Below are 25,728 nucleotides of genomic sequence, written 5' to 3'. Positions count from 1 at the left end.
CCACTGCACCAATTAATTAGGTTCCCAAGGTGACAGGAAACCCTGCCGGGTCCGATGTTGATTGTGCTTGTCCGACGCTCCACCCTTCTCTCACGTTTCCTTTTTGGCTGAGCTTGAAACAAGTTATTCTTGCTGCTGGCTCAGCATTGTAATATAACAAAATTAGACCAATAATAAGGGTATAGAACAAGAGTCAAAAGAAATACATTGGCTTTTTAATATCCCACACTACACGTTCAACTTGCATTTTCTTCTACACAGTGAGTTGGTCATTTATACAGCAAGCATCCTTTATATATACACACAATGAGCTTCCAAAGCATTGTGCAGTATAAATAACATTTAAACTGGCTCAAAGATAAACAAATGTACAAGATTCCAAATGATATGTTCGAATATCCTAGACCCAAAATTTAAATGGACAACACGAGGACAGAGAAGGTATTATAAATGCAAATGATACAGCTCACTGTTATAGGCCTTATTTACTGTGGCTACAGTGTTACAGTACAGTTATAAATGCAGAAAATGGCACAGAAACGTCTCAGTTTTAATTCTATAGAAAGTGCTTGCACTCATTAAAGGAACAGTTCAGTGTAAAACTGGGTAAATATATAGGCTGTGCAAAATAAATAATGTTTCTAATATATTTAGTTAGCTAAAAATGTAATGTATAAAGGCTGGAGTGACTGGATGTCTAACATAATAGCCAGAACACTACTTCCTGCTTTTCAGCTCTCTAACTCTGAGCTAGTCAGCGAAATGAAGGGGGCCCACAGGGACATAACTGGTCAGTGAGTTTGCAATTCATCCTCAGCATTCAGCTCACCCATGTGGCCCCCCTCAAGTCTCTGATTGGATATTACCTGGTAGCCAATCAGTGAAAACCAAGAGAGCTGAAAGCAGGAAGTACTGTTCTGGCTATTATTTTAGATATCCAGTCACTCCAGCCTTTATACATTTTTGGCGAATAACTATAGGCAGAGCCTATCTATTCACCCAGTTTTTATTTGTACACTGAACAATTCCTTTAGTACTAGTGATTTGTGCCAGGGCAAAACCTACTGAGGCATTGGGTGCAGAGAAACACACAGGCACAACTTTGCTTTGTACCTGACATCTACCTTGATCAGCTGGTAAATATACGTTGCATTTATGTGTTGTCCTATAGGCACTGGCCGCTTCACAAGCTGAATCACACTGAAAGGTTTGTAAGTGCATTATCTATGTATCCCATGAGCTGCACCCACTTGTACTCAATTTAATAAACAATGCTCCAATCTGGAGCACATGATTTTGTGACTGATTGTAGCCAATGCAATTACGCAGGATTCCTGGTTACAAATATTGCACTGTGGGTACAAATCTGTTGAATTGTGGCACATTATTGCACTTAGTAAATAAGTAAATTCATTTCTTAAAGCTCTTAAAGACATGGGGAGCAACACAAGCATGAATACAGTTCCTCAGAGGTGCCAAATAAGGGCTATGATTGGCTATATTGGTAGCCCTATGTAGATTGCCAGCATACAGGAGGCTCTGTTTAGCCGTAAACCTGTTTTTTTTTTTTTGCAACCAAATCTTGCCTCCAAGTCTGGAATTGAAATATAAGCACCTACTTTGAGGACACTGGGAGCAGCATCCAAAGGGCTTGTGAGCCTATTGTTTGAGGACCACTACCATAAATAATGCAAATGCCCTTTTACCCCAGTACAGAGACCCATAGCAATAACAGATTTGCTATCATTATTCTACAGATGGCAGCAGTTTTTAGACATTTTTTGGTTCAAGCCCTCTTTATGTATAAATGTTACGTCAGAACCCCGCTTTACAGATATGTGAAAAAAATGCTTTCCCGGTTGCCCTGCTGTACCCTGTATAGTACCATGCTGGTGTATCTAGTGTCTGGGCTTGGCACATACTGTATAGCCAGCAATCAAGGTCACAATTAAGTGAGACCCAAGTGTGACTACCTGCAGGAATTCTTAGAAAGTGTTTTAGCTGATGCTAGTACATGTGGTTGAAAAGACAGGGAGTTTCATAATAGGCATCAATATGACTTCTCCTTGTATATAGACATTTATATAGATTATATGAGCAAGATAACTAATGCATAGTTTTGATCACATTGCATGTGCATTTCTTTTCTCCCCAGAAATGTTTCTATAACATGCACATTTTGTCAAATTTCTGTGCAATTCAGATTTTGACCAGCAGATGGCAGTGGTATGTTTGTTGCTTATCAGCTGCCCTTGGCAGAAACTCTTAGCAATTAAAGTTCTGGCTCTTTTTTATATTTAAGTACGTGACATGGCATTACAAACACATCTGGGCACAAGCTTTGTGATCTAACTGATACATTTTATTTATTTCTTTAAAAAAGCTAAGGGAACAATGTGTGCAGAATCTCACTTCTCAAGGACTTTCTTTTGCCTGGAAACCCCATAATTTTTAAAACAGAATCGGGAGGTACATGCAATTGCTACTTTTTGTAGCTACACTCTTTTATACATTAAACATGCATTACATGCATTGTTTACCAGGGTGCAATAACCCATAGCAACCCATCAATGCTTTCTTTTATATAGGTGACCAGTACATGCTGCCTGCTGATTGGTTGCTATGGGTTTTAGGACCTGGAAAAACTTAGTGGGGCTCATTTATAAAGTTTTCGCAGTGCAGAATGAACATATTTTCCCTGCGCATGGTTAGATAAGAGTAGTGTATTTAATGTACAAACAGAATTGCGATTTTTTTTTCGCACTGCAAATGTCCAAAAGCTCTTTTTAAATATGGCATAATTGCAATGCGAACACTCTGCGTTTGAGTTATGCCACGACTTTGGTGGCGGTGAAAATGGAGCATATTGCTGGAACTAGAAGTTCTTACTCTGCTCTGTCCAATCAAAGTGAACACGGGAGTATTTACAGGAATTTCATGAGTAATTAGTAACTGAATTTTAAATTACTCACATAGACTACATTATAATCAAATAATTCTGATTTTTAAAAATGATTTCCTTTTTCTCTGTAATAATAAAACAGTATCTTGTACCTGATCCTAACTAAGATATAATTACTCCTTATTGGAAGCAAAATCAGCTAATTGGATTTATTTAATGTTTAGATGACTTAAGGTATGAAGATCCAGATTACTGAAAGATCCATTATCCTGAAAACCCCAGGTCCTGAGCATTCTGGATAACAGGTCCCATACCTGTACTACAATTGTCAGTTTGCAAATTGCTGCCTTAACCTCAGTTAAACAAACAATACATGACAAAGCAGGGGTGAAAATTGACTTGTTTTTACTGGAACAGAGAGAGAGAGCATAGTAGTTCACTTCCAATGAAAACATATGAAACAATACAGGTGTGCTTGGGAAAGATTGCAGGGCATGCTCGTATAATGCAGTTCTAAAAAAAGAACCACATATTTTTTGCTGGAAACGGCAAACCATGGAAAAAATTGAATCTGTTTAGAAACTGGAGTGAGGGTAACTGATTGTTTAATTATACTTTCCTAAAACACTTCCATCTAGGATAGGTAAGGGGCCAATTAGAAATGTTTTCTTACGACATTTTTCCCAGATCTTACACGTTAATTTAACTACTTGAAGGCTATTGGGAAGCTTTGCTGATTATATCCAACCCCCATTTCCCCCCAGGTCTCTCCGAGACCTTTAGAGACCACTGGTTATAGAATTGACCCTCTAAATTAAAGTAGAATTGTGGTCATTTTCATTAAGTATTTGCTTTATGTGACCATTCCACTTCTTATTGCAATGCTGGAATTTACAGCTTACTGTTCAGATGCTATATTACATATTTCTCTAAAATCAGCATGCCTCCTTTTTTAGGGAAGAAAAATAATCATGCTGCCAACAGCAGAGGGAGTGGACGTTAACTGGGAAGTTTATTATCATAAAATCTATGCATTAGGTGGCAAAGAAAGTTTGTATTGCTATTACAATATATTTTTCTAAAAGGGGACATTGCTCCCTGTTCACACCAATATTTTTTGTAGCTGCTCCCTTGCTTACTGCCAGGTACATAAATGATCAAAACAAATATGCATTACTTTATACCAATTCAGGGACTGTCTTTTTATAAGACCATCCTCTTGCCAAAAATGCATTTTCCAGCAGACAGTATACAATATAGAAATACTGTACTGTGTTGTCCTTATTCTTTTATATGCTTTTATCAGTTATCAGTATGCTATAATTCCAAAAATACCTAGAATATCAAATCCTGTAAACTTATATAAATTCATGCTGACTTTCATTAATTCAGGCCGTGTGGGCCCCCACCCACTGCTTATGGCTCCCATGGTGGGGCTAGCCCACACTTTGGGAACCTATAGTATAAATCTTGCTTTCATGTCATTTTTTATAAATGTTGCTTTTCTTAACAATGTCTCTGGCATTGCAAAGAATGCTGACCTTTTTACCCAAGTATTTGTGTTTGGTTTCATAATATTAATGTGTACGTGACTACGTTAATTTTTTTAGAACAAGTAAAAATATAAAACAGCCTTGTTTTTATAGCGATTGCGTCCTGGTGAAACAACAAACCGTAACATTACTAGGAAGTACAATGAAAATGGTTGACCATTGCCTTAAAGAGTAGTCTAGATTAAGACAACTTTGGTTGATTAGGGAGCTATTCTGCAGGAAAAGAGGAGCGGTTATATAAGCTTCCAATCTGTACAAGTCAGTTCCCCTGACTGTAGCATAGTTTTGTAGAGGGCAAAAAAAGGAAATAGTTGGCAATACATAAGAAAGTGTGATTAAAAGTGGGAAAGCTAAAACTGCTCTTATGTCAGCTCTTTTCTGCCACAGGATGCAAAGTAATTCCTGTCCTACCCTGATACTGATTGCTTTAAACTTAGCCTAGAAATGCTTGTCAGGAGTGCTTCCTTAGTTCTCTATAAGCTGCTGAGGTTTCGAAAACTTTAGCAAAATGTAAACTCCTTTGCATTAAAGCAAACAATCATCACTCATACAGTTGGCTCAGTCTTCAAGTGTGCTATTGTGCATCATGCTGTTCTAATGCAAGTCAAATATTGGAACAAAATGTTGGCTCCTGACCCCTTTACAGGAACAAATACATTTTCTTTTTTTTTAATTGATGTAAGGCAGGCTAAGGGGAAGAATATTTTAAAGCTTATAAACGATTGAAGGTTAGAAAAAAAGAAAGGAATTTTGGGATAAAGGTAATGATCCCAGTGAGGAAAGCAAAGGTTTAGGGGTTCAGTGCTGTTGACAGAGGCAAAAACGTTCATTGATTGTTAAAAAATATATATTTTATATATTGTACAATTAAAGTAATGTATGGACATCTTTTTCGACTAGCCTTGTTGCAGGTCCACTGGGAATGGCTGTTTATATTTGACTGGCATTAGAGAAGATATATAAGATTAAACCCAGATCCGTCATCCACAATCACAGCCAACAGTTCTTCCAGCTAATTAATGTCTTCCTTCCACCTGCACATTTGTTGGTACATGAAGTTCAACTGATCCAATCAGCAAAGGGCTCATTTAAGAGACTTCAAGTTGAGGTCATTAGAGGAAGCTACTCCCTTTTCTAAAATGACAGGGCTAAAAGGGCAGTGACTTTGACAGGGCAATGGGCGAACAATATTTATATCCTGAACCGTTAGAGAACATTCGTTGTGTTTCATGTTTAATGAATAATCATTCTTTTATTTAAATACATTATAGACATAATTTAAATGTAAGAAAATATCTTCTGGCCCCTTTTGTTTTTCTATCGCAGTCCAATGCGATTCTAAAATAATATTCACTACAAAACATGTTTATTTTTCTTAGGTTTTACAATGTTGAACACAATAATAATTACATTTTTTATTTAAAATAATAATTGGTTGATGAAGTACATTTAGGGGCAGATTTATCAAGGGTCGAAGTGAATTTGAGGGAATTTTCGAAGTAATTCGAAATTCGAAGTAATTTTTTGGATACAATGACCATCAAATAGGATACTACGAATTCAAATTTACTTCGAATTTGATTTGAAGTAAAAAAAAGTTTGAATATTCGAATATTCGATAATCGAAGTACTGTCTCTTCTTTAAAAAAACTTCGACTTCAATACTTCGCCAAATTAAACCTGCCGAAGTGCTATGTTATCCTATGGGGACCTTCTACAACATTTTTCTAAGTTTTTGAAATTGAAGTAAAAACCATTTGATCGTACGATAAAATCATTTGAATCGTTCAATTCAAAGGATTTAATAGTTCGATCGTTAGATTTTACTTCGATCGTTTAATGTCCAAATTCGGTGAAAAATCCTTCGACTTCGATATTCGAAGTCGAAGTATTTTAATTCGATGGTCGAATTTCAAAGTATTTTTTAATTCGAAATTCGACCCTTGATAAATTTGCCCCTTAGAATAAAGGAATATAGATGTTTGCTGCATTTGATTTAAAAAATGTAGATGTATTAATATATCTGGAGTTGATGGTTAAATTATTGATGGTTAAATTATTATGCAGTGCATAATATCACTTTTGATCACTTAGTTACAAACAATTATTTGTATAAAAGATTAGTTAATTTGATATGTGTGGAATCTCTTTGGCTGTACACACTATAAGTACTGTAAAATGTTTTATCTTTTTTCTTTATTTACAGGAGAGGCTCCAATGTTTCACTTACTTTAGATATGAGCAGTTTAGGAATGGCTGAACCTTTCAATGTGGTACCGACCCCAAGAGAAAAAGTAGCCATTGAATACTTACAGTCAGCCACTCGAGTCCTGACCAGACAGAAGCTCAGGAATATTGTTCAAACTTCCCATTTACTTCACACAGAATTCATGGTATGTTCCAAATAAGAGATGTTTTATTCTTTGTCATAATGTATAACTCAAATTGTCTTTATTGTTCTAGGACCTAGCATTTTTTTCTAAATATGTTCTAACTGAACCATTGCTGGCATCCCGTATAATTTTTATATTGATATACTCTATAGAAAGGTTATAGCTATTCCAAAGATGTAAAGGCAATCTAAACCCCAAATAACAATAGCTCATTTATTGTATGAGTATGTTGGTTCATGTACTGCCTGTAAGGTGCAGAAGCAAGTAAAGTTACACTTCTCCATTATGTTTATCACCAATCTGTCCCTTTTCTAATGTGAGCCTCAGATGAAGTGCCTGCCCAGTGCTTTACCCGTTGTTACAGGATGCCAGACTATACATGTTAATGTCGATTTGGGAATGTACATATGGACACAGAGTTAGCAAGCAACGGCATCTGGAAGATAGGTTGGGGAAAAGTTTTACTAGAAATCCTGTATTTTATATAAATAATAGAATGTACCAGAGCAGAGGTTCGGCAGCCCTACACCTGTAGTTATCAATGTTTCAAAGTTGTCCTCTGCAGCTTTCCATCCTCTTTGCAGAAGGGTTACCCTATATGTTAGGGCTTTGCGTGTTAATAAAGGACTTCTGTGCAGTCTCTCAGTAATAAACATACAGTGGTCTTTTAGTTTTTCTTACAACTGTAGTGTAGAGAAATAGAAAGGTCCACTCCATATATCCTACAGTTAAGTGTGCTGTGGATATGGGTTTATACATGTATAAACATAAGTTTTGATGGTTGTGTTGTCTAGCGAGAGATTATATACCTGGTTTTGAAAGATAAAGCTTTGCACCGCACTGAAGGAAGCAAATAAAAATATTAGTCTGCCCCAGTGAGCAGTGATGGGCGAATTTGTCCCGTTTCGGTTCGCCGGAAAATAGCGAATTTCCCGTGAAATTTGCAAAATGGTGAAAAATTCACAAAATACGGCCGGCATCTCGCCAGCATCCATTTTTTCCGTGAATTTTCACCCCAGTTTCACAAATTACTCGTTGGCGGAATTCACCGCGAATTTGTGCCTGGCGAATAAATTCACCCATCACTACCACTGAGTAAACCTTTTCAAGGGTTATCTGTAACTCTTTGCTGAGAACTACAGCTCTCCACATTTCATAGCTGCTTTCATATTTCTGGAGGATGGTGGAAGGAGTAGTTAATTTCATGAACTGGAACAGCTATGCTCTATTTTTGTCAAGAATCTTTAAATGACTGCCCCCCCCCACCTCTGGAACAAGAACTGAGGTAAGGCTTAAAAGTTAAACTTGATGGATATTGTTTAAAAACTGATAAACTTTGAAATGATCTGGGTATAGCTCAGACACAAAGCATTTTAAAAATAATAACCATTCAACCATAGCTAATGTTTGTCTTTTAGGATCTAATGGCATTCTGTGGACAAAATTATATTCCATCTATACAGTGAGACTGTCTGTGTATATTATGATTCATTATAGCAGACTTTGCATTTGAGACAAAACCCCTGGACTAATGACATTTTTACTAGGCTAAAGAGTATAGCTGTGTTGTAGGTCATTGCTAATTCTCATTACAGTTTAGTGGAAATCTTTGGTCCCAGAAATAACAAACAAATGTCATAGGCAATGTATCACTGTCAGTTAAAAACTTGCTTAGGAAATACATTTTTAACATAGTATTCAAATGTGTCCTTTTGCAACAGGAAATACCAATGAATTTTTTGGATCCCAAAGAACTTAATATTCCAAGCCACGGAACCAAAAATCGATATAAAACTATATTGCCAAGTAAGTAAGACACGGGAAGTTTTTGAGCATTTTCTTAGTGTTACATTGTAGGCTAAAATGTCTTCTGATATGCACAGTGGTTATAAGAATGTCATCTCAGGTCAAGGTGGTGGACCACTTATATTGCTTTTCAATATGTACCAAAACTATTAAAACATGGAATCCTGAGGCTCTATAACCCATTCCCAAATATGGTAACATTTATTACAATACTTATTGTACAAGCCATTGTATGTTTTTTGTAATGTATGGGGAAACAATAAATGTTTAGTTGCACATGCACATAATTTACAGAATTTAGAATCTAGAAGAAGTTTAAGGCCCAAAGCTCATTTTTAAAACATAGATATAATTTGTGGATTTTCTCCAAAATGTTATATTCAGAAAATAAAGTACTGTCTAAATATATACTGTATGCATGTATAAACTTTAAGTATTTATTTTCTGAATATAACATTTTGGAGAAAATCCACAAATTATATCTATGTTTTAAAAATGAGCTTTGGGCCTTAAACTTCTTCTAGATTCTAAATTACATTTTATTATAAATTATATATTATATTATATATATATAGTGATTACTGGCAAATGTTTGAATTCAGAGAGCAGATCAGTAAATGCTACCAGGTGATTGGTGGCTATGGCTTATCTAGAGAAAATGTTGTGCCTGTTTTTTACATCAGCATTTGTTTTTGGCCTCTGTTTTTCCTAATTTCACAGTTTAATGAACTTGTAAAGTAGTAGAGTACAAGTGTAGATGCCAAAAAGGCAAACAATAGGGAATAGTGTGTTATGAAATTATCAAATGTATATGCTGTATACAATGGAAGGTTTTATTTCGTCCACAATACAATATAATATACCAACTTTTCTAAGGTCAAAGTTGCTGCCACAGAAATAGAAATCTCCTTGCCATCAATTAAAAGTAAAAGGAGGAACAGTTTTAGAATGATTTCTGTCATAGTACTGATCAGTGTTTTTTAATTGATTTCTTTAAAGAAAGTTTTTCCTACTGTCACCTCTGTTAGTAAGTGCCTTAATTGTTTTATATGGTGCTTAGGGGCACTAATAGGCTGCTGGGATCTTGAGTCCTGTTTACTGTCTGTATGGAATTTTTATGTTCTCCCAGTGTTTGTGTGAATCTTCTTCAAGTCCTGAGGCCTCCTTTCATAGTCAAAAATAGCCTTAGCATATACTGTATGTCCATTTTTGTTGCTGTGATTGGGAAATTACATTATAACCAATATAGGGGCAGGCACTAATGTGTAAAAGTAAACATCCTTTGTAAAGTGCACTAAATAATAATCAATAAAAGCTTAAGGCTAAAAATCTAATTCCATGCTTATTTAGGGAAATGAAGCATGGAAAAACAATGGTGTCCAATGAAATTAACAGCTTTTAACAAAAGCTATTACTTCAATAATAACTTTATTTTTCTGAATTTTCCTGCACCACAAAGATCATTGTACTGCCATATACCGTCTTTGAAGAAGGAAATTAAGTTTGTGGATATTTGATTTACACTAATGGAATGTGCCCTTTGCTCAATGGGATTAATAGAGAATATATCTTATTTGCTGGTAGAATTATATATTAAAAAGAATACTGAATATAATTAAATTATCCCAAAAGCTCAGAATTACAGGAAGATCATCTCCCATAGACTCCATTATAAGCAAATAATTATGATTTAAAAATATTATTTTCCTTTTCTCTGTAATAATTAAACTGTACCTTGTACTTGACCCCAAATAATAATATGAATCCTATTGGTGGAAAAACAATTCTGTTGGGTTTATTTAGTGTTTAAACATTTTTTTAGCTGACTTAAGGTATGCTGATCTAAATTACAGAAAGATCCCTTATCTGGAAAACCCCAGGCCCCACGCATTTTGTATAATAGATTCTATCCCTGTACTGTGAAAGCGGCATTGCATTATCTTGGCGCATTCAAATTGTACTCAAATAGGTGAATGCTATATCCTAACACTCACAGTAGAATTGTCATTGAAAGTATAACTGGTTGTGGTCAATTTAGGGTCAGGGCACACAGAACTGCCTCCCCGTCGGCTAAAATGTAAAACACCGGCGGGGTGGCACTCGGATCGATCCGTTTACCGAAGTCGCCCGAAGTTGCCTGGCAAGGAAACTACATTTTAGCCAGCGGGGAGGCAGTTCAGGGAGATTAGTCACCCCCCAGAAGAAGAGGGTTTTTTTGCCTAACACTCAATTAATTAAAATTTTTGGGTTATTCATCCCAGATTTGAGTTTTTTCCATTCAAGTCAGAAAACATTTGAGGTATAAAAAAACCTCACAAACCTCTAAAACTCGACCTTTGATAAATATTGTTCTCTGTGCTTTATAAATTGTTTGGTAATATTTCCCACTTATATCAGTCAATCAATCATTTGCATGGCTGTGTTTTTTTCCAAACCATTAGATTGTCAACATTCATAAAAATGAACTATTAAAAATGTGATGTGCGTACAGTAGCATTGTCAATGTAGAGAAAAACATTTTGCTAGCAAATTTGTGTACGTTTGTATTGTATGCCCAGAATCTTAAATAATCTAAACTTATGTTAATTTTGACATTTAGCACACTGGATGCAGTTCAAATGAAGCACATGATGCATCTGTTGTACTCATAGTAAAAAGTAATAGACGGTCCCAATGCATCGGTATTGTTTCCGCTTTCTCCACTCTCAAACACCCATATGTAGAATAACAAACATCTGTTAAGCTCCAGTTTTACTAAAACCTATTAAATAATATATTTTTCATCACCATAGTAAACCACAAAAAGTATTGCGGTCCAGTCTGTTGTCGCCTCAATCTCTTACCCTTTCCATAGTATCCATGTCATAAAAGTTACTGGATTCTACAGTTGTTTCATTTACAATAATTTGTTATAGGCATCAAACATCTACTGAAAAGCAGCTGAGCCACATGTATTCTAACTTGTGTTCTGTCAGGTTTTAATAACACTAAAAAATCTTTATAAAACACTAAGAAATCAGTTTAACTAGCGCAACAGAGTTGTTAGTAAAATTCACATTTATATGTACTAGCATTTAATAATTAACTTTTTTCTTGCTACTTTCAATTTAGATCCAGTTAGCAGAGTATGTTTGAAAACAAAGAACGCAAATGATGCATTAAGCTCCTATATAAATGCTAATTATATTAGGGTAAGATTCCCACTTACTATATTTATATTGTTGTTTTGCAACTAGCCCATACTGTATAACCCATCTGGCATTCCTGTTTCATTCCTATTTTCATTTCTTGCGGCAGTCATTTTTTGGCCATGTAGATGTGTGATTGCTCAGCTTTACATACTTTTCATAACTGTATGTATTTAGGTTTATGCTTACTAAATACTTACTAACACTACACAGGTATTCTAAAAATACAAGGAGCACCACTTATGCCCATTTTGCGGCTCCAGAACAAATCAGTAACTTATTTACCTGTGTATGGGGCCAAAACAAGCTGCCAGACCCATATCTGGTGGGGGATTGCCTACATCTGAAGGTTTTAAAAGCCAGCTGTATAAGTATTTTTAGTTAAATTTTCAGGGTTCTGTATTAGGGTCAAATTAAATCAATTTGCCTCACTGGGTTAAAAGCACAAGTGGTTTTAATTAGTGCTCTTCCTACTAGAATGAAAAAGGAATGCCATTCATGCAAATGTGGTGGGGACTAAATCAGCATACAATTTAAACTGTACATGGGGTAGATACAAAGCATTCATAAAAATGAATGTGGTAGTTTTTTTAATAAAATATTCAAACTTTTCTACAGATCCAGTAACTTATAGTAACCAATTAGCTGACAGCATTTACTTGTCATCTGTTTTAATGCATCTAATTGGTTGTTAAGGGTTACTGCACCTAAGAAAACATGTTATGTTATTCCTTCTAAAAATGCATTTTCTGTATACTGCTGTAGGGTTATGGTGGAGGAGAAAAAGCTTTTATTGCTACACAAGGTCCAATGATCAACACTGTGAATGACTTCTGGCAAATGGTTTGGCAAGAAGATGTCCCAGTTATTGTCATGATTACCAAACTGAAAGAAAAAAATGAGGTATGCAGTAGTTCTATAACTGCCTTTGTATAGAGGTATCGTAAATGTTCTAGTGATGATGACTACAGTTAAAAAAAATCTGAATTTATGTAGCCTGTTTGTAATCTTTATCACTTATCAACCTGATAAGTTTGATGGTCAAAACTCTCAAATTCGAATTGTGAATTATCCAAATTCGATTTGAGTTTTAATTCGAATTTGAATTTCGAGATTTATCATACTCTGACCCTTTAAGAACTCAAATTTGACTATTGACCACCTAAAACCTGTCGAATTACTGTATAAGTCAATGAGAGAGGTTCAGTGATCAATGTGGTGATGTTTATAGCCTTCTTGACATTCAAGTTTTTTTCGAACGAAAGTTTTATATTTTGAATCGAATTAGATTTGTTTTCGAGTCGTTTAAATTTATTTGAGTTTAGCAAATTCGATTTTATAAACAAATTTCGACTAGTCGAATTTTGAATTTATGGGAGTTTAGGGGAGTTTAAAAAACTCACATGAATTCTAAATTTTTGATAAATGTGCCTCTAAGTGGCAGATTTATTAAGAGTCTAAGTGAAAATTAAAATTTTCGAATTTTGTTTTTGGTCAAAACTCTCAAATTTGAATTGTGAATTATCAAAACTCGATTGGAGTTTTACTTCAAATTTGAATACAAATTTCGAGAGGCTCCAGAAGGGGTGGAGGCCATGGGCAGTCTGGGTGAAAACTTTGCATGTGGTCCTGGCCAGCTGTAGTTACGCCGTTCCATATATTTAAGAGAGCCCTTCACAGCAGGTATTAATACCAGGCCCAATTGTGCTATCCCAATATAATACATTTTAATCAAATAATTCTCAATTTGAAAATATTATTTTCTTTTTCTCTGTAATAATAAAACAGTACATTTTACTTGATCATAACCAAGATATATTTAATCCTTATTGGAGATGAAAATGTCCTATTGGGTTCATTCAATGTTTACGTTATATTTTAGTAGGCACAAAGTATGTTGATCCAAATTACAGAAAAACTTAGGTCCTGAGTATTCTGAAAAACACTTCCCATACCTGTATGCCATTGTCCCTATCCCTTGGGGTACTGCTGTATACCAGATATCTCACACATTTCATAGTCAGATTTAAAACCATTTATTTTTGCATGAAACCAAGAAAGTGTTGGAGTGTTTTATGCCAGCCAAAAGGAATCTGTAGATAGTACAGTAAAATCTGCTGTAGCCCTGGATTTGTCATTTTTGTGTATTTTCATTAAAGGCTAGTACCATTATGGTACAAATCATCAGTATGTAATTTTTTTCTGGAAAAAGTGTAAGTGTGCACATTAGCAGGGGCAGCCCAGATCTACAAGGAGACACTGACTTCTTAATCATAGAAGTGTATGATCTGAATGCAACATTAAGGCCATCAAGGGTGAAGCTGTATTTTTAGACCTTTGTTTTCCCATGTTTATAATTTCCCTTAGTTTCATAGGGAGGAGTAAGGTCTGAAGATCAGATAACTTTACAATGTGAACATTTTCACAATGGGTGGCAGCCGAAATGAAATGGTTTTTTTCACCCCTTAACATCTTATAAGCGAGTCTAACACTGAGATTAGACGCAGACATTGAATGTAGCAGTTGAAGCCTACAGACCCTTCTGAAATGCCTTTTGCAGGAAAATGTAACAGGTCAGTTCTAATCTTAGAGCCCCTGAGCTTACAGATACAGCCTGATCATACATTTGTAGTTGGTAATCACTATTTACATTTATATAGTTTTTTTTAATTATAGAAAAGAATCATTTAGAGAATTCCTTTAAAGATAAAAGACTGTGCTAACTTGGTATGTGCATGAAAGAAACATTTGTATACTGTAGATAATATAAAAGTAGACCATTTAGCGTGCATATGGGTGGCTAATCCCAAAAAGCAAACTACCTATGCACTGCATCTGTATGTACCAGTAGTGTAGAACAAATGTTCACATTTTCATCAGTGTGCCAGATTAGCTGTTTTGGTGGAGATATCATACCTGCTCTCATACTTGCTGTTCATAATTGGCTTTGGGGTAAATGTTTCTAGTGCAATTAAAGCATGAAGACTTTGAAAAGTGCATGAAAATTGCAACCAACAATCCTGATATTTTAAAGATTAAAAATGCTGATCAACAACACAAAAAGGGTATTTGAGCTCTAGTGGTTGTACTGAGCACAAATTATTTTGATGTACACAGTCAAATTTCTTAAAAGCTAAAGAGAAAATAGTATTTTATAGATCTTATTTGTCATAGATAAAGGCATTCACTGGCATATTTAACCCTGTACTAACAAAATATATATACCAGTTGAAATATGGTTAAAATGTCATATTTAGTATCTCTTTTAAGACATTCCTGTAAGTAACAGTCTAGAAGTACAGTTTTGGGTAGATGCTTTATATTACAACATATAACTAACATGTGCTTCAAAGATAGATATATTTTGTAAAATTGAAAACCATGATGAATATTGATCTTATATACAATATAGTTACCAGTAATGTAAGGCATCTCATTTAAGAAAGTCCATATAAATCTGTTTGTTTAAACTATTGTAAAATGAATAAAAAAGGGGTATATGTACTGATGCTAAAACACCTACAGTATATAAATAGCTGAGGCCTGGTCACAGAACAACCACCTATAAGTTATACTTTAGTAACAGAAAAAATGTTTTTGAACAAGTGTAACTGGTGATTGTGCTCTGTTTGAGCTTTTGCTGCCTATACATTTTAACATGGGCCTATCAAATATTCAGCAGACAATTCCTTGTTGATAAATCAAGGCAAAAACCCTATGACATAACCCTATTTACTATACAATGTGAATTTCTTACCAAGAAGCTCTGACAAAGCATATGCATGTTCAATATGCCTAAATAAAAGAGGCTTGACATTTCTTGTTTGTTTACTTTGCAGAAATGTGTTCTCTACTGGCCAGAAAAGAGAGGCATATATGGAGGTGTTGAGGTCCTAGTTAACAGTGTAAAAGAATGTGACTATTATACCATCCGGAATCTTACATTAAAGGTAATTCCTACAGAATGACATTATTGGTTACCACTGCTGAATTCACAGCTTTTGCCACTAGGCAAAGGGCTATTCAGATCTCACTCATTTTAGATGCTATAGCCATACTGCTGACCCCTCCATGCAATAGCATTGCTAGTATATAATTACATGGAATCTGTCTATATCTAGGACAACCCTGCTTATAATGCAGCTGAGGAAGGGTGGCCCCTTCCCTGTCACCTACCTCTCTCTTCCCATCTCCTTCCCTAATGTTCACTTTCTTATTTTCCTTCTATACTCTTTTACACTAGAACAAACTCTTTCCATGATTTATGTATGTATATTTTGTCTCTATACTTACTTCTCCCTTTTCTACAACAGACCCCATCACCACTCCATAAGCCAGTGATTGAAAAAATATTCCTGCTCCTCTGGCATCTTGCTTCCTTTTTCTACCACCAATCCAGTGGCATAACCAGCTGTACCTTGGCCCCATAGCAGAATCATTTAATATAAATGAAAGAAATAGTTTATTAATATATAATGACACTGCTTCATCAGATCAGTCACTAGACCCCTGTATCAGCCCTGAATAGTTCATATTTATGAGGGTACCCTGTATCAGGTACCATAAATAATACGTTTCAGATGCTATACCTGCATCTGGCACACTCTGCTCTCCATGCAGTGTTGATGCTCTGATTTGCTCTATATAATGCTGGCACTGCTCAGAGTCATTTCCTGCTGCTCTGTGTCCTTGACATTCCAGCTGTCATTATCTATCCCCCTTCCACCCTCTCCTTCCTTAATGTCTTCTCTCTCTGTCTCCGTTCAGACCACTATGCTCTCTTCCCCTCCTATCACTTCAACTGATGTTAACTCTCCCTGTACATTCCTTTTTTTTAATTTGCAGTGTCACAGAATCCTCATTGAATGAACAAATAGCTAGAATGCTGCTAATATAGGTTATTCATGACTTGTGCATTATAAACTGATACCCTATAAGTGCAATGTTCCAAATATAAATGCAATGATATAATCATACACTTGCCATTTACAGAACATTGTTCCTAATAGCATAGATTACTTTTCATGAGCAGTATTGATTTAAAGTGTTTATTTTATTGTTTTCTAGCAAGGGAGCCAGTCTCGTACTGTTAAACATTACTGGTACACATCATGGCCCGATCACAAGACTCCAGACAGTGCTCAGCCTCTTCTGCAGCTTATGTTGGATGTGCAAGAAGACAAGAAGAATTTTTCAGGACGGGGTCCTGTAGTAGTGCATTGCAGGTACAGTAGAACCACCCTCCCATTAGATGTTTTCCAGAAAAAATGGTGTAAAATCCAGCAAAATATAAAATCAGCGAAATATATTATGCATTAGAGAAGTCATAGAGAAAAATGCACAAAAACCTGCAATCTGGGTATGTAAAACTGAGGGTTTCACTGTTCCCTAAATTACAGAACAACTAAACCACAAAGTGTTGAAGTGCAAAAAGTAAAACCTAAATGCCAGTAATAATTCCAAAATTACTGGCTGGCTAGATTTTAATATTGGAATTATTGATAGAGTCTTTTAAACTGTAGTGTTGACTTTCCATTACTTGTGTTATTATTACTGCTAGCAATGTATAATTGCATAGTATTTAAAATGTATGTAAATATACAATAAGAAACAAACACCTCATTAATTTGGACACAGAATGCAACAAAACATTTCAGGGGCTGGGCTCTCAGGAATTCAGCAATTTCTTTTTTTGGAAAAAAAATAAATAAAAGACTCCAATCTGTCTGACCAATCAGATTTTAGCAATCCATGCCTAAAACATGTAACTCAAAACAACTAATGAGATTTTTGTCTCCATTAATTATTCTAACTATCATAGATGGATACAAGCTAGTTGCTGGTTGGTTTCATGGGTTACTTATTTGCATGTCCATAACATTTTCTGCTTTGTAGCCTGACCTAACCCTATGCTACCAATTTTCTTGTGTGTTGTACCAGAAGTATGGACCACCTATTGCAAGCACACAATTCAAATGTGAATTATGTTCATTAAAAGCACAATTTGAGGAATTTTTTTTTAATGATAAAAGGCACACTGCATGCATGTTTCTGTGGTACTACAGCCAATGTAATAAGCCTATGTGCTATACTAGATCACTATTCTGTATAAAAAGGATGTAGATATATAAACTGCTTTGGGGTCCTGTTGGTGGGCCAGTCCCACTGCTTTGGGAATTTATTTCATAGGCCATTAAATGAGTAGATATTTTATCCTAGGCCTTGAAAAACATTGTCCGACATCAAGACACAAGAGTAGTATATATACACTTGCCACACATTTCAGTTTTTCACAAAAGGATAAACTAATACTGTAGCATAGGTAACCAGGGAGATATTTAAAGGGTAGTTTACCTTTACATTACATCTTAGTGTGTTATTCTAAGCAACTCTACAATTGGTTTTCATTTTTTATCTTTTATAGTTTTTTAGTTATTTGCCTTTTTCTTCTGACTGCTTCCAGCTTTCAAATGGGTCACTGACTCCATCTAGAAACAAATGCTCTGTAAAGCTACATTTGTTGTTATTGCTACTTTTTATTTTATTTTATTACTCATCTTTATATCCAAGTCTTCTCATATGCCAGTCTCTTATTCATGTATATATACATGGTTAATATTTTAATTTGGACCCTAGCAACCAGATGAATTTGTTGAAATTGCAAACACTGAGCTGCTGAATAAAAAGTTAAAAAAACACAAATAATAAAAAGAGTTAAACCAATTGCAAATTCTTTAAAAATATCACTCTCTAAATCATGCTAACGGTTAATATAAAGGTGAATAACCCCTTTAACCCAATCTTCATGTAAATCCACAAAATAAATCCCACTACATCAAGAGAAAGGCAATAAAAGCAAAATAGAAACAGCATACATAAATGGATTTAATGTCCAGTTCATACCTACTTTATTACATTATATTCTTGATATACATGTTTCTTCTGTCTGCATATTCTTATTTAGCAGACTTATGTGTAAACCACAACAAAGCTGTTCTTCAGAAATGTTGCCCAAGGTTAATTTGGTTGAAGAGTGTTAGAAGCATCAATATGTTTGCTGAGATCTGTGGACAATTACGCCACCTTTAAGCTGGTCTTAAAAATTGCACAGCACACAAATAAACTTTGGAGTTTAATAAATTGCATAATGAACATTATTTATTGCATTCTGAAATACAAATTTTTATCGTTACTTTTGCAAATTTGTATTCTGTTTATGCCCCAATGGAGGAATGTTATAAAAGTCGCAAAGAGCAAAGCAATATGCGCAAATAAGAATATAAATTCTCATTTTGCGATGTAATACTCTACCTTAAACTATTATTGCATTGCGAATTTTAATTACACATTGTCCACTTTTAAGTAGTGCTTGAAGTTGTCGTACTCTTCTAGAGCAAACATAACAACTTTTTCAGTAAGAAGTTTTATTACATTCACTGGTGCAAACTATAAAGTTTGCAAACTTTCTTCTACTGTCGGAATAAGTCGCTAAGCAGTTTCCTGGTTCGCAAAGCTATATTAAATTCGCACAAAGCAAACTTTATTCGCGCCAAGGCATAACTTTTCCCATTGCGGATATTTTTTCTGTTACCGACTTTTATTACATTTCCCCACCTAAGTTTAATCTGTTTTCTATCAAATTTAGTGCTGGAATCGGTAGGACAGGCTGTTTCATATCTACGTCAATTGGCTGCTGTCAACTGAAAGAGAAAGGTGTTGTTGATGTATTAAATATTGTCTGCCAACTGAGAATGGACAGGTAAGTTTCTCAGTCTCACATCTGGAGAATACACTGCTTTTGATAAACAAAACAAAACACCAATGTACATTTCAAGGTATAACATCACTTATATACACAAAGTGAATTGTTTTGACAGCTCCTTCTATATCATTGCTTCTTTAGCACTTCCTCGTGACTGGCAAACAGTGCACCTTTTAGAGACAGATGTTCAGATAGATTTATCTTTGCTATTGACCAATCCTGATTGATTTATATTCACAGAACATACTCAGATGGGGGGGCAATGAGTTGTGAGATGCTATGATCTAAGTTTAAGGTACAGTAGGGCATAGAAAAAGCCAAATAATTGCACCTGAGTGTGTTGCTTGAAATAAACTCAACAACTATGAGTGATCTTGCATTCTTTTGAAGGCTGGCAGAACTCACAATATTGTGTCTTACATTTAACAACTATGCTTGTGGCAATACTAGCTTTTTAACAGAACTGAATTTTAAAAAAATGCCATTAGCAGCTAAGGGACTGTAATGGTGGCCATACACAATAACATCTTAATCTGATATGCCCATCAAGGCAGGTCGAAATCAGGATAATCTGATCCTTCGGCCCTAGGGCCAAACAATCGGATTACATGAAGGAAATGGGCGCAGACGGGATGAGAACTGCATCAACTAGCCGATGCTGTCGCTGAAAACAATTAAACTGATATCTGCCCGATTCTTGGCCTGATATCGATCGGGGAGACTTGTCGGAATGCACCCAACACAGGCAGAATTGGTCTAAAGGATCAGAAGCTTTAATCTGCCTGTGTATGGCCACCCTAAACCAGTGAGGTAATGCATCAAATATGCAAAGCTTGACCAAGTCTAGAAATCTATAACATCCAATCAGCAGGCAGCATTTAATGGTCACATGTTAGAAAGCCTACATTTAATTGGGTGATTTGGGTTGCTAGAGCTGGTGTATATGGGTGTATTGAGTTTAATTACAGAGTATATACAGGTATTTATTGCCTATCCACAGATGTCAACCTTCCAAAGGTGGTTTCTAGGAGGGGTTAGGCCATAGCCTGGAACACTGACCCACCTAGTAATTCTAGATAGGGTTTCCATCTGTCCGGTTTTAAATCGGACAGTCGGGTTTTTACACCAGAAGCCTCAAAACCGTGCAAGCCTGTTCCCTGAGCGTTTTGGCCAATAACGAGCTGCCACATCACTGTCCCGCCCCTTCTCAATCACTGGTGTCTCTTCCAAAGGAAGAAAAGGCAATAAATGAGTAGCACTCTGGATTTGTGTTGAAAAGTGCCCAAAAATTATTTATTGGCTGACAGTGGCATATAGACTAGACTTGTATAGGCTAGTTTGTGGTTAAGCAACACTTTTTTGCGTTACTTTGTTCTCTGTCTGGCACAGGTATAATATTCTAGCTGCACTAACTTCAATCATCAATATATGTAAAGGTGGCCATACATGGATAGATCCGCTCGTTTGGCGATGTCGCCAAACGAGCGGATCTCCCTCCGATATGCCCACCTTGAGGTGGGCAATATCGGGCAGATCCGATCGTGGGCCCTAGGGCCCAACGATCGGATCCTAGCATTCGGTAAATGGGCGGTCGGATCGCGGGACCGCATCAACGAACAGATGCGGCCGCGATCCGACGGGATTTTCTGTCCCATCCGATCGAGATCTGGCCGACTTTCGGCCAGATCTCGATCGGGGAAGCCCGTCGGGGGCCCCCATACACGGGCCAATAAGCTGCCGACACAGTCTGTCGGCAGCTTTTATCGGCCGGTGTATGGCCACCTTAACTCCTACACTTGGGAATTATTTACTAAACTCTGGTCGGACATGCCGAGGTTGTGTATAAGTCAATGGCAGAGGTCCCTATCCTATTTTGAAGTTTATATGGTCTGCACTGGAATTGGCCTGAAAATCCGACCTTTTCAAGCAAAAATCTGATGGTTTTCGCTCAAATTTATTGAGTTTTTACCCAAACCAATTAACTTGAGCTTTTATAATAATAAATAAGGTTAAATTGGGTATTCCAGTTTCGTTTTTTTAATCAAATTAGATAAATTCGGATTTCAGTAAATAAGCCTCTTGGTGTGTGCACTGTTGATACATAGGAAGATACCACTGTGTAGAAAGCCTAGCAGTCATAAAAGAAATATGAATCAGGAAAAATAAATCTGTATTGAACTTTAAAAGGAGACTGTGTTCATAGGAAATGAATACTTTGCTTCTTATTACCTTTGGTATGTCCTGTACATTGCTCACACTTCCCATTTTGTAAAAAACAAAATATATATATATATATATATATATATATATATATATATATATATATATATATATATATATATATATATATATATATAAAAATATCGGTGATTTTCAGGCGAAATAAAGAAAAACGTTTTGTTTAACTCGACATTTCGATCCCTCACAGGGATCTTTCCCAAGAGTATACAAACATGTTTGATTGATTTAATGAAGATAACTTTTTTATTTGCTATTAAATGTGAGCTTCAAAAATAATTCATTTTTTACTTTCCTCCATCTCCCCCTGGATTCTGTAAAGTCACCGAGGGGGTGTTATTTAGTCCACTACTTTTTTGCCATTTATGAATGCCTCTTTTGTTATGTCAAAGCTAGGGAACAGAGTGGGAAAGAGAAAAGCTCATTATGCTGAACTCAGCCCCCTCCCTCCTCCTCCAACATGAGGAGTAAAAATAAGTACAGTAATTTTCCTTTTGGCGTCTTGTAGCCCTAGAAAAAAACCTGCAATTAAACATCTTGCCCTGCTACTAAAGTACCATTTCCCTCTGTATTGGGAAATACTTGGAAAATGCATTTTAACAAAAATCTGTTTTTAACTTCCAAAACCCTAAGCAGTGCTGAACCTCCTTATTTAACCTCTCTGATCTCAAAGAACTCATCTAGATCCTCCAGTTACCCTCACTCCTTGAGAAATTCTCACTGTTCGTGTAACTGTAATTCCCTTTTTTATGCCACCAGACATTTCCAGAGATTGTCAGGGTTCTTGTTGCAAAAGTACATGACTGTAGCACATTCACTGTGCAGAAAAGATCAGTAATGTAGTCAATAAGAATGAAGAATGAAGTCTTTGTGGAAATATCTGTGTAATTCCCAAGAGAAAAGCCTCCAAAACAAAATGCTTCATGGAGTGTCACAACTGAAAACAGTGTAGTGCAGTGGGTTTGTTGTGCACCATCATGTTCTGCTTCAATTACGATCATACGCAATTGAAGTCAGGTTCAGATTGGATTTAATTTGCCAACCCTGCTGCACAAATAGGTGCAATTAAAGGGGGCATGGGATTTTCAACAGCCTTTCATTCTCCTTTAAAAAAATATGGCTCCCCTAAAGTGTGCTATAACTCTGCACCTTGTTTGTCATTATTTACGGGCTCCCTCTTCCTGACCTCTACTGAGGTGCTTTCCATACCTCAGGCACTTATTGTATCTACCACTGGCTCCAAGCACCATCCACTCCTCCTATAGGGTGCAGTCCAAAGAAACTGAAACTTAGGATCCCCTCCCTTTTATTAACTAAGGAATACACAAAAATCCCCTGGCCCTGTAGTAAATGCCTTCCTACCACTAGTAGAGATAGGATTTACCATTAATTCCTCTAAGATTCTCTTTTATACCTGTATAAATATAGGGTCTAAACTACATGGAAAAATAACTCTTAGAACCTTTTCAATCTAAACTGAAAACTGACTAATCTCCCAAAACTGCCTTCCCCTGCCTTCCCGCACGCTAGAATGTAAATGTAAATCGGAGTGCTTTGTTTTCTGAAGTCGCCTGAAGTTTCCTCTTGAGGCGATTTACATTCTAACCGGTGGAAAGGCAGTTCAGGGGGATTAGTCGCCTGAAGAAGAGGAGACTAATCCCCCCGAATCTGAGCATGTGTCTCTTCCTTTTAGGCTTCCCACACTTATTGTTCCCCACATATGTCTAAAGCCCCTTTTTTCTTTTAGACTAGGAGACATTGTAGCGGGTCATGAATTGTATTATTTCTTTATCCTTTGTAAACTGTTTTAAAACAGCATTACCTAATTGTCTTGATAAGTCTAACATAACCAAGAATCATCATCACCAAAGTACAAGTTTGTTCTTTTCCCCTTGTTCAACATTATCGAAGTTTTGGGGGCAAATTCATCAAGGGTCGAAATTTCGAGGGGTTTAATCCCTCGAAATTCGACTGGGGAATAGAATCGAATAGGCAATTACAGCGAATTTACGCGCTGGCGAATATTCGCCAGGCGAATAGGCACTCAATCGAAGATTCGCTCGAAGGATTTTCATTCGATCAAATGCCTTTTTATTGGAAAACAAGCCTGTGGGACTTTCCCATAGGCTTTTAAAGCAATTCGGTAGGTTTTAGGTGGCGAAGTAGGCAGTCAAAGTATTTTTAAAAGAGACAGTACTTCGACTATCGAATGGGCGAATAGTCGCAGCGTTTTTGCGCTCGATCCAGTACTTCGACTATCGAATGGCGAATAGTCGCAGCGTTTTTGCGCACAATCTATTCGAATCATTCTACTCAGGCGAATTTACACCAATTCGATAGTCGAGGAGCACAAAAAAACACTCGAAATTCGAAGTTTTTTTACTTTGAATCCTTCACTCCAGCTTGGTGAATTGGCCCCTTGGAATTGTAGTAGCATAACATACTTGCCTGCAGTGCAGATTATATAAAGGCTATTAGACAACTGAGTTTAGTGTTTGTTTCTAGGGTTCTTGGTTGCATTGAGAGCTATCAGCAAAAGGATCTAATGCTCTTGCATTTTGATGTACATTAAGTGCATTAGTTATTAGCTACAACATGTCATTACAGAACAGGCAAACCAGCAAATGACTAATCCTCACTCTGTGGTGCACACTTCAGAAAAAGATCAGATCTCTTAAGAGATCCTCCAGCCCTTGCAGTAAAAAACCAAATCAACTGACATTATGAATTGTTTTACTGGTTTTATTAGAATGAATGTCGACCAGATTTAATGATGTTGAGATTAGGGACCCACACTTACTTATTACCACAGGCGTGTGCTTTCCTTCTTTAAAAAAAATGCACCAGCCCAAGGTATTATTGCAGCTTTATAGTTCCAGTGTCCAAGGCATTCTATGCACCTCCATGGGCAAAAACATATGCAGTAGAGAACGTCTTCCCCAATTTATGTACAAACTTCAGTAGATGCAGGGAAACCTGGGACACCAGAACAAAATGTACTTTCTATTGAAAACAGTATGTAAAGAAGAATCACAAAGATGTGCAAGGTATTGTGGAAATTGTTGTTTTGGTTAGAGGGGAGCTGACTACCATAACATTGTTTTATTGTATTTGTAGTAAAAAAAAAAAAAAATATCAGTTCAGGGATTAGCTGAAATTTTTTTTACAAATCACTCTAAAATATGTGTATTTAATATTGGAAAGCAGATTAAAATTACATTTGCTTTTATATTTTGGAACTTTTTTAATATTATCATAACATATTTACTCAGTAAATGTTGACTTTACTTTAAATGCAGTTTCTAGGTTCTGCAAATAGATTTATTGCTCAAAACGACATTATCATAGCAGAAATGTGTCCTTTGACCACACGTTCAACAGGATATATTGCAGCCTGCTAGGAAATGACAGGAAAAGCTGCCCAGTGTATATGTGAACTCATGGTCACAAAGGGTGTGAACGATTTGTATACATGAAGAACACAAAGATCTGTTTGTGCCACAAGCATCTCAGTTAATACAATGTTATACTTGTATGTAATAGACATATAAAAAAAACTACTCAGAAGCATATAAATGTCAGAATAATCAGATTATGTCACCTAATGCTTCTGTACATAATGCTACCCCTGCACAAGGAAGCTACTTGAGCTGGAGACATAGGATGCATGTTGTAGGTAAAATAGGCATCCTAATCATGACGTTGTTCACACTGAATACATGCCTGTGTAGGCTTCCTCATAGGCTGTCTTTAGCCTCATAATTACAGAAACTGCAAAATAGTCACACTGGCTTCAATATATCTGATATAGACTTAACGGAAGAGGTACAGAACCTTTGGACATTAGAGCAACTGTGAAAATCAGATATTTAGATGATGAGAGAAG

At 36.1% G+C, this 25,728-nt stretch overlaps 1 protein-coding gene across 1 annotated transcript in view; it reads left to right on the top strand.

The window, feature by feature from the left end:
- Nucleotides 1-25,728, top strand: part of ptprr.L (protein tyrosine phosphatase receptor type R L homeolog) — a 73,957-nt gene that overhangs the window by 45,214 nt on the left and 3,015 nt on the right. The window contains exons 7-13 of the mRNA XM_018252469.2: nt 6,662-6,848; nt 8,570-8,654; nt 11,766-11,845; nt 12,608-12,745; nt 15,682-15,792; nt 16,910-17,067; nt 19,488-19,601. Of these exons, the coding sequence (XP_018107958.1) occupies nt 6,662-6,848; nt 8,570-8,654; nt 11,766-11,845; nt 12,608-12,745; nt 15,682-15,792; nt 16,910-17,067; nt 19,488-19,601 (873 nt within the window). The remainder of the gene's footprint in view (nt 1-6,661; nt 6,849-8,569; nt 8,655-11,765; nt 11,846-12,607; nt 12,746-15,681; nt 15,793-16,909; nt 17,068-19,487; nt 19,602-25,728) is intronic.

This window comes from Xenopus laevis, chromosome 3L (assembly GCF_017654675.1).
Source record: "Xenopus laevis strain J_2021 chromosome 3L, Xenopus_laevis_v10.1, whole genome shotgun sequence".
NCBI classification, from domain to species: domain Eukaryota; kingdom Metazoa; phylum Chordata; class Amphibia; order Anura; family Pipidae; genus Xenopus; species Xenopus laevis.
Note: the sequence above shows the minus strand (reverse complement) of the source record. Positions and strands in the feature narration are given on the sequence as shown.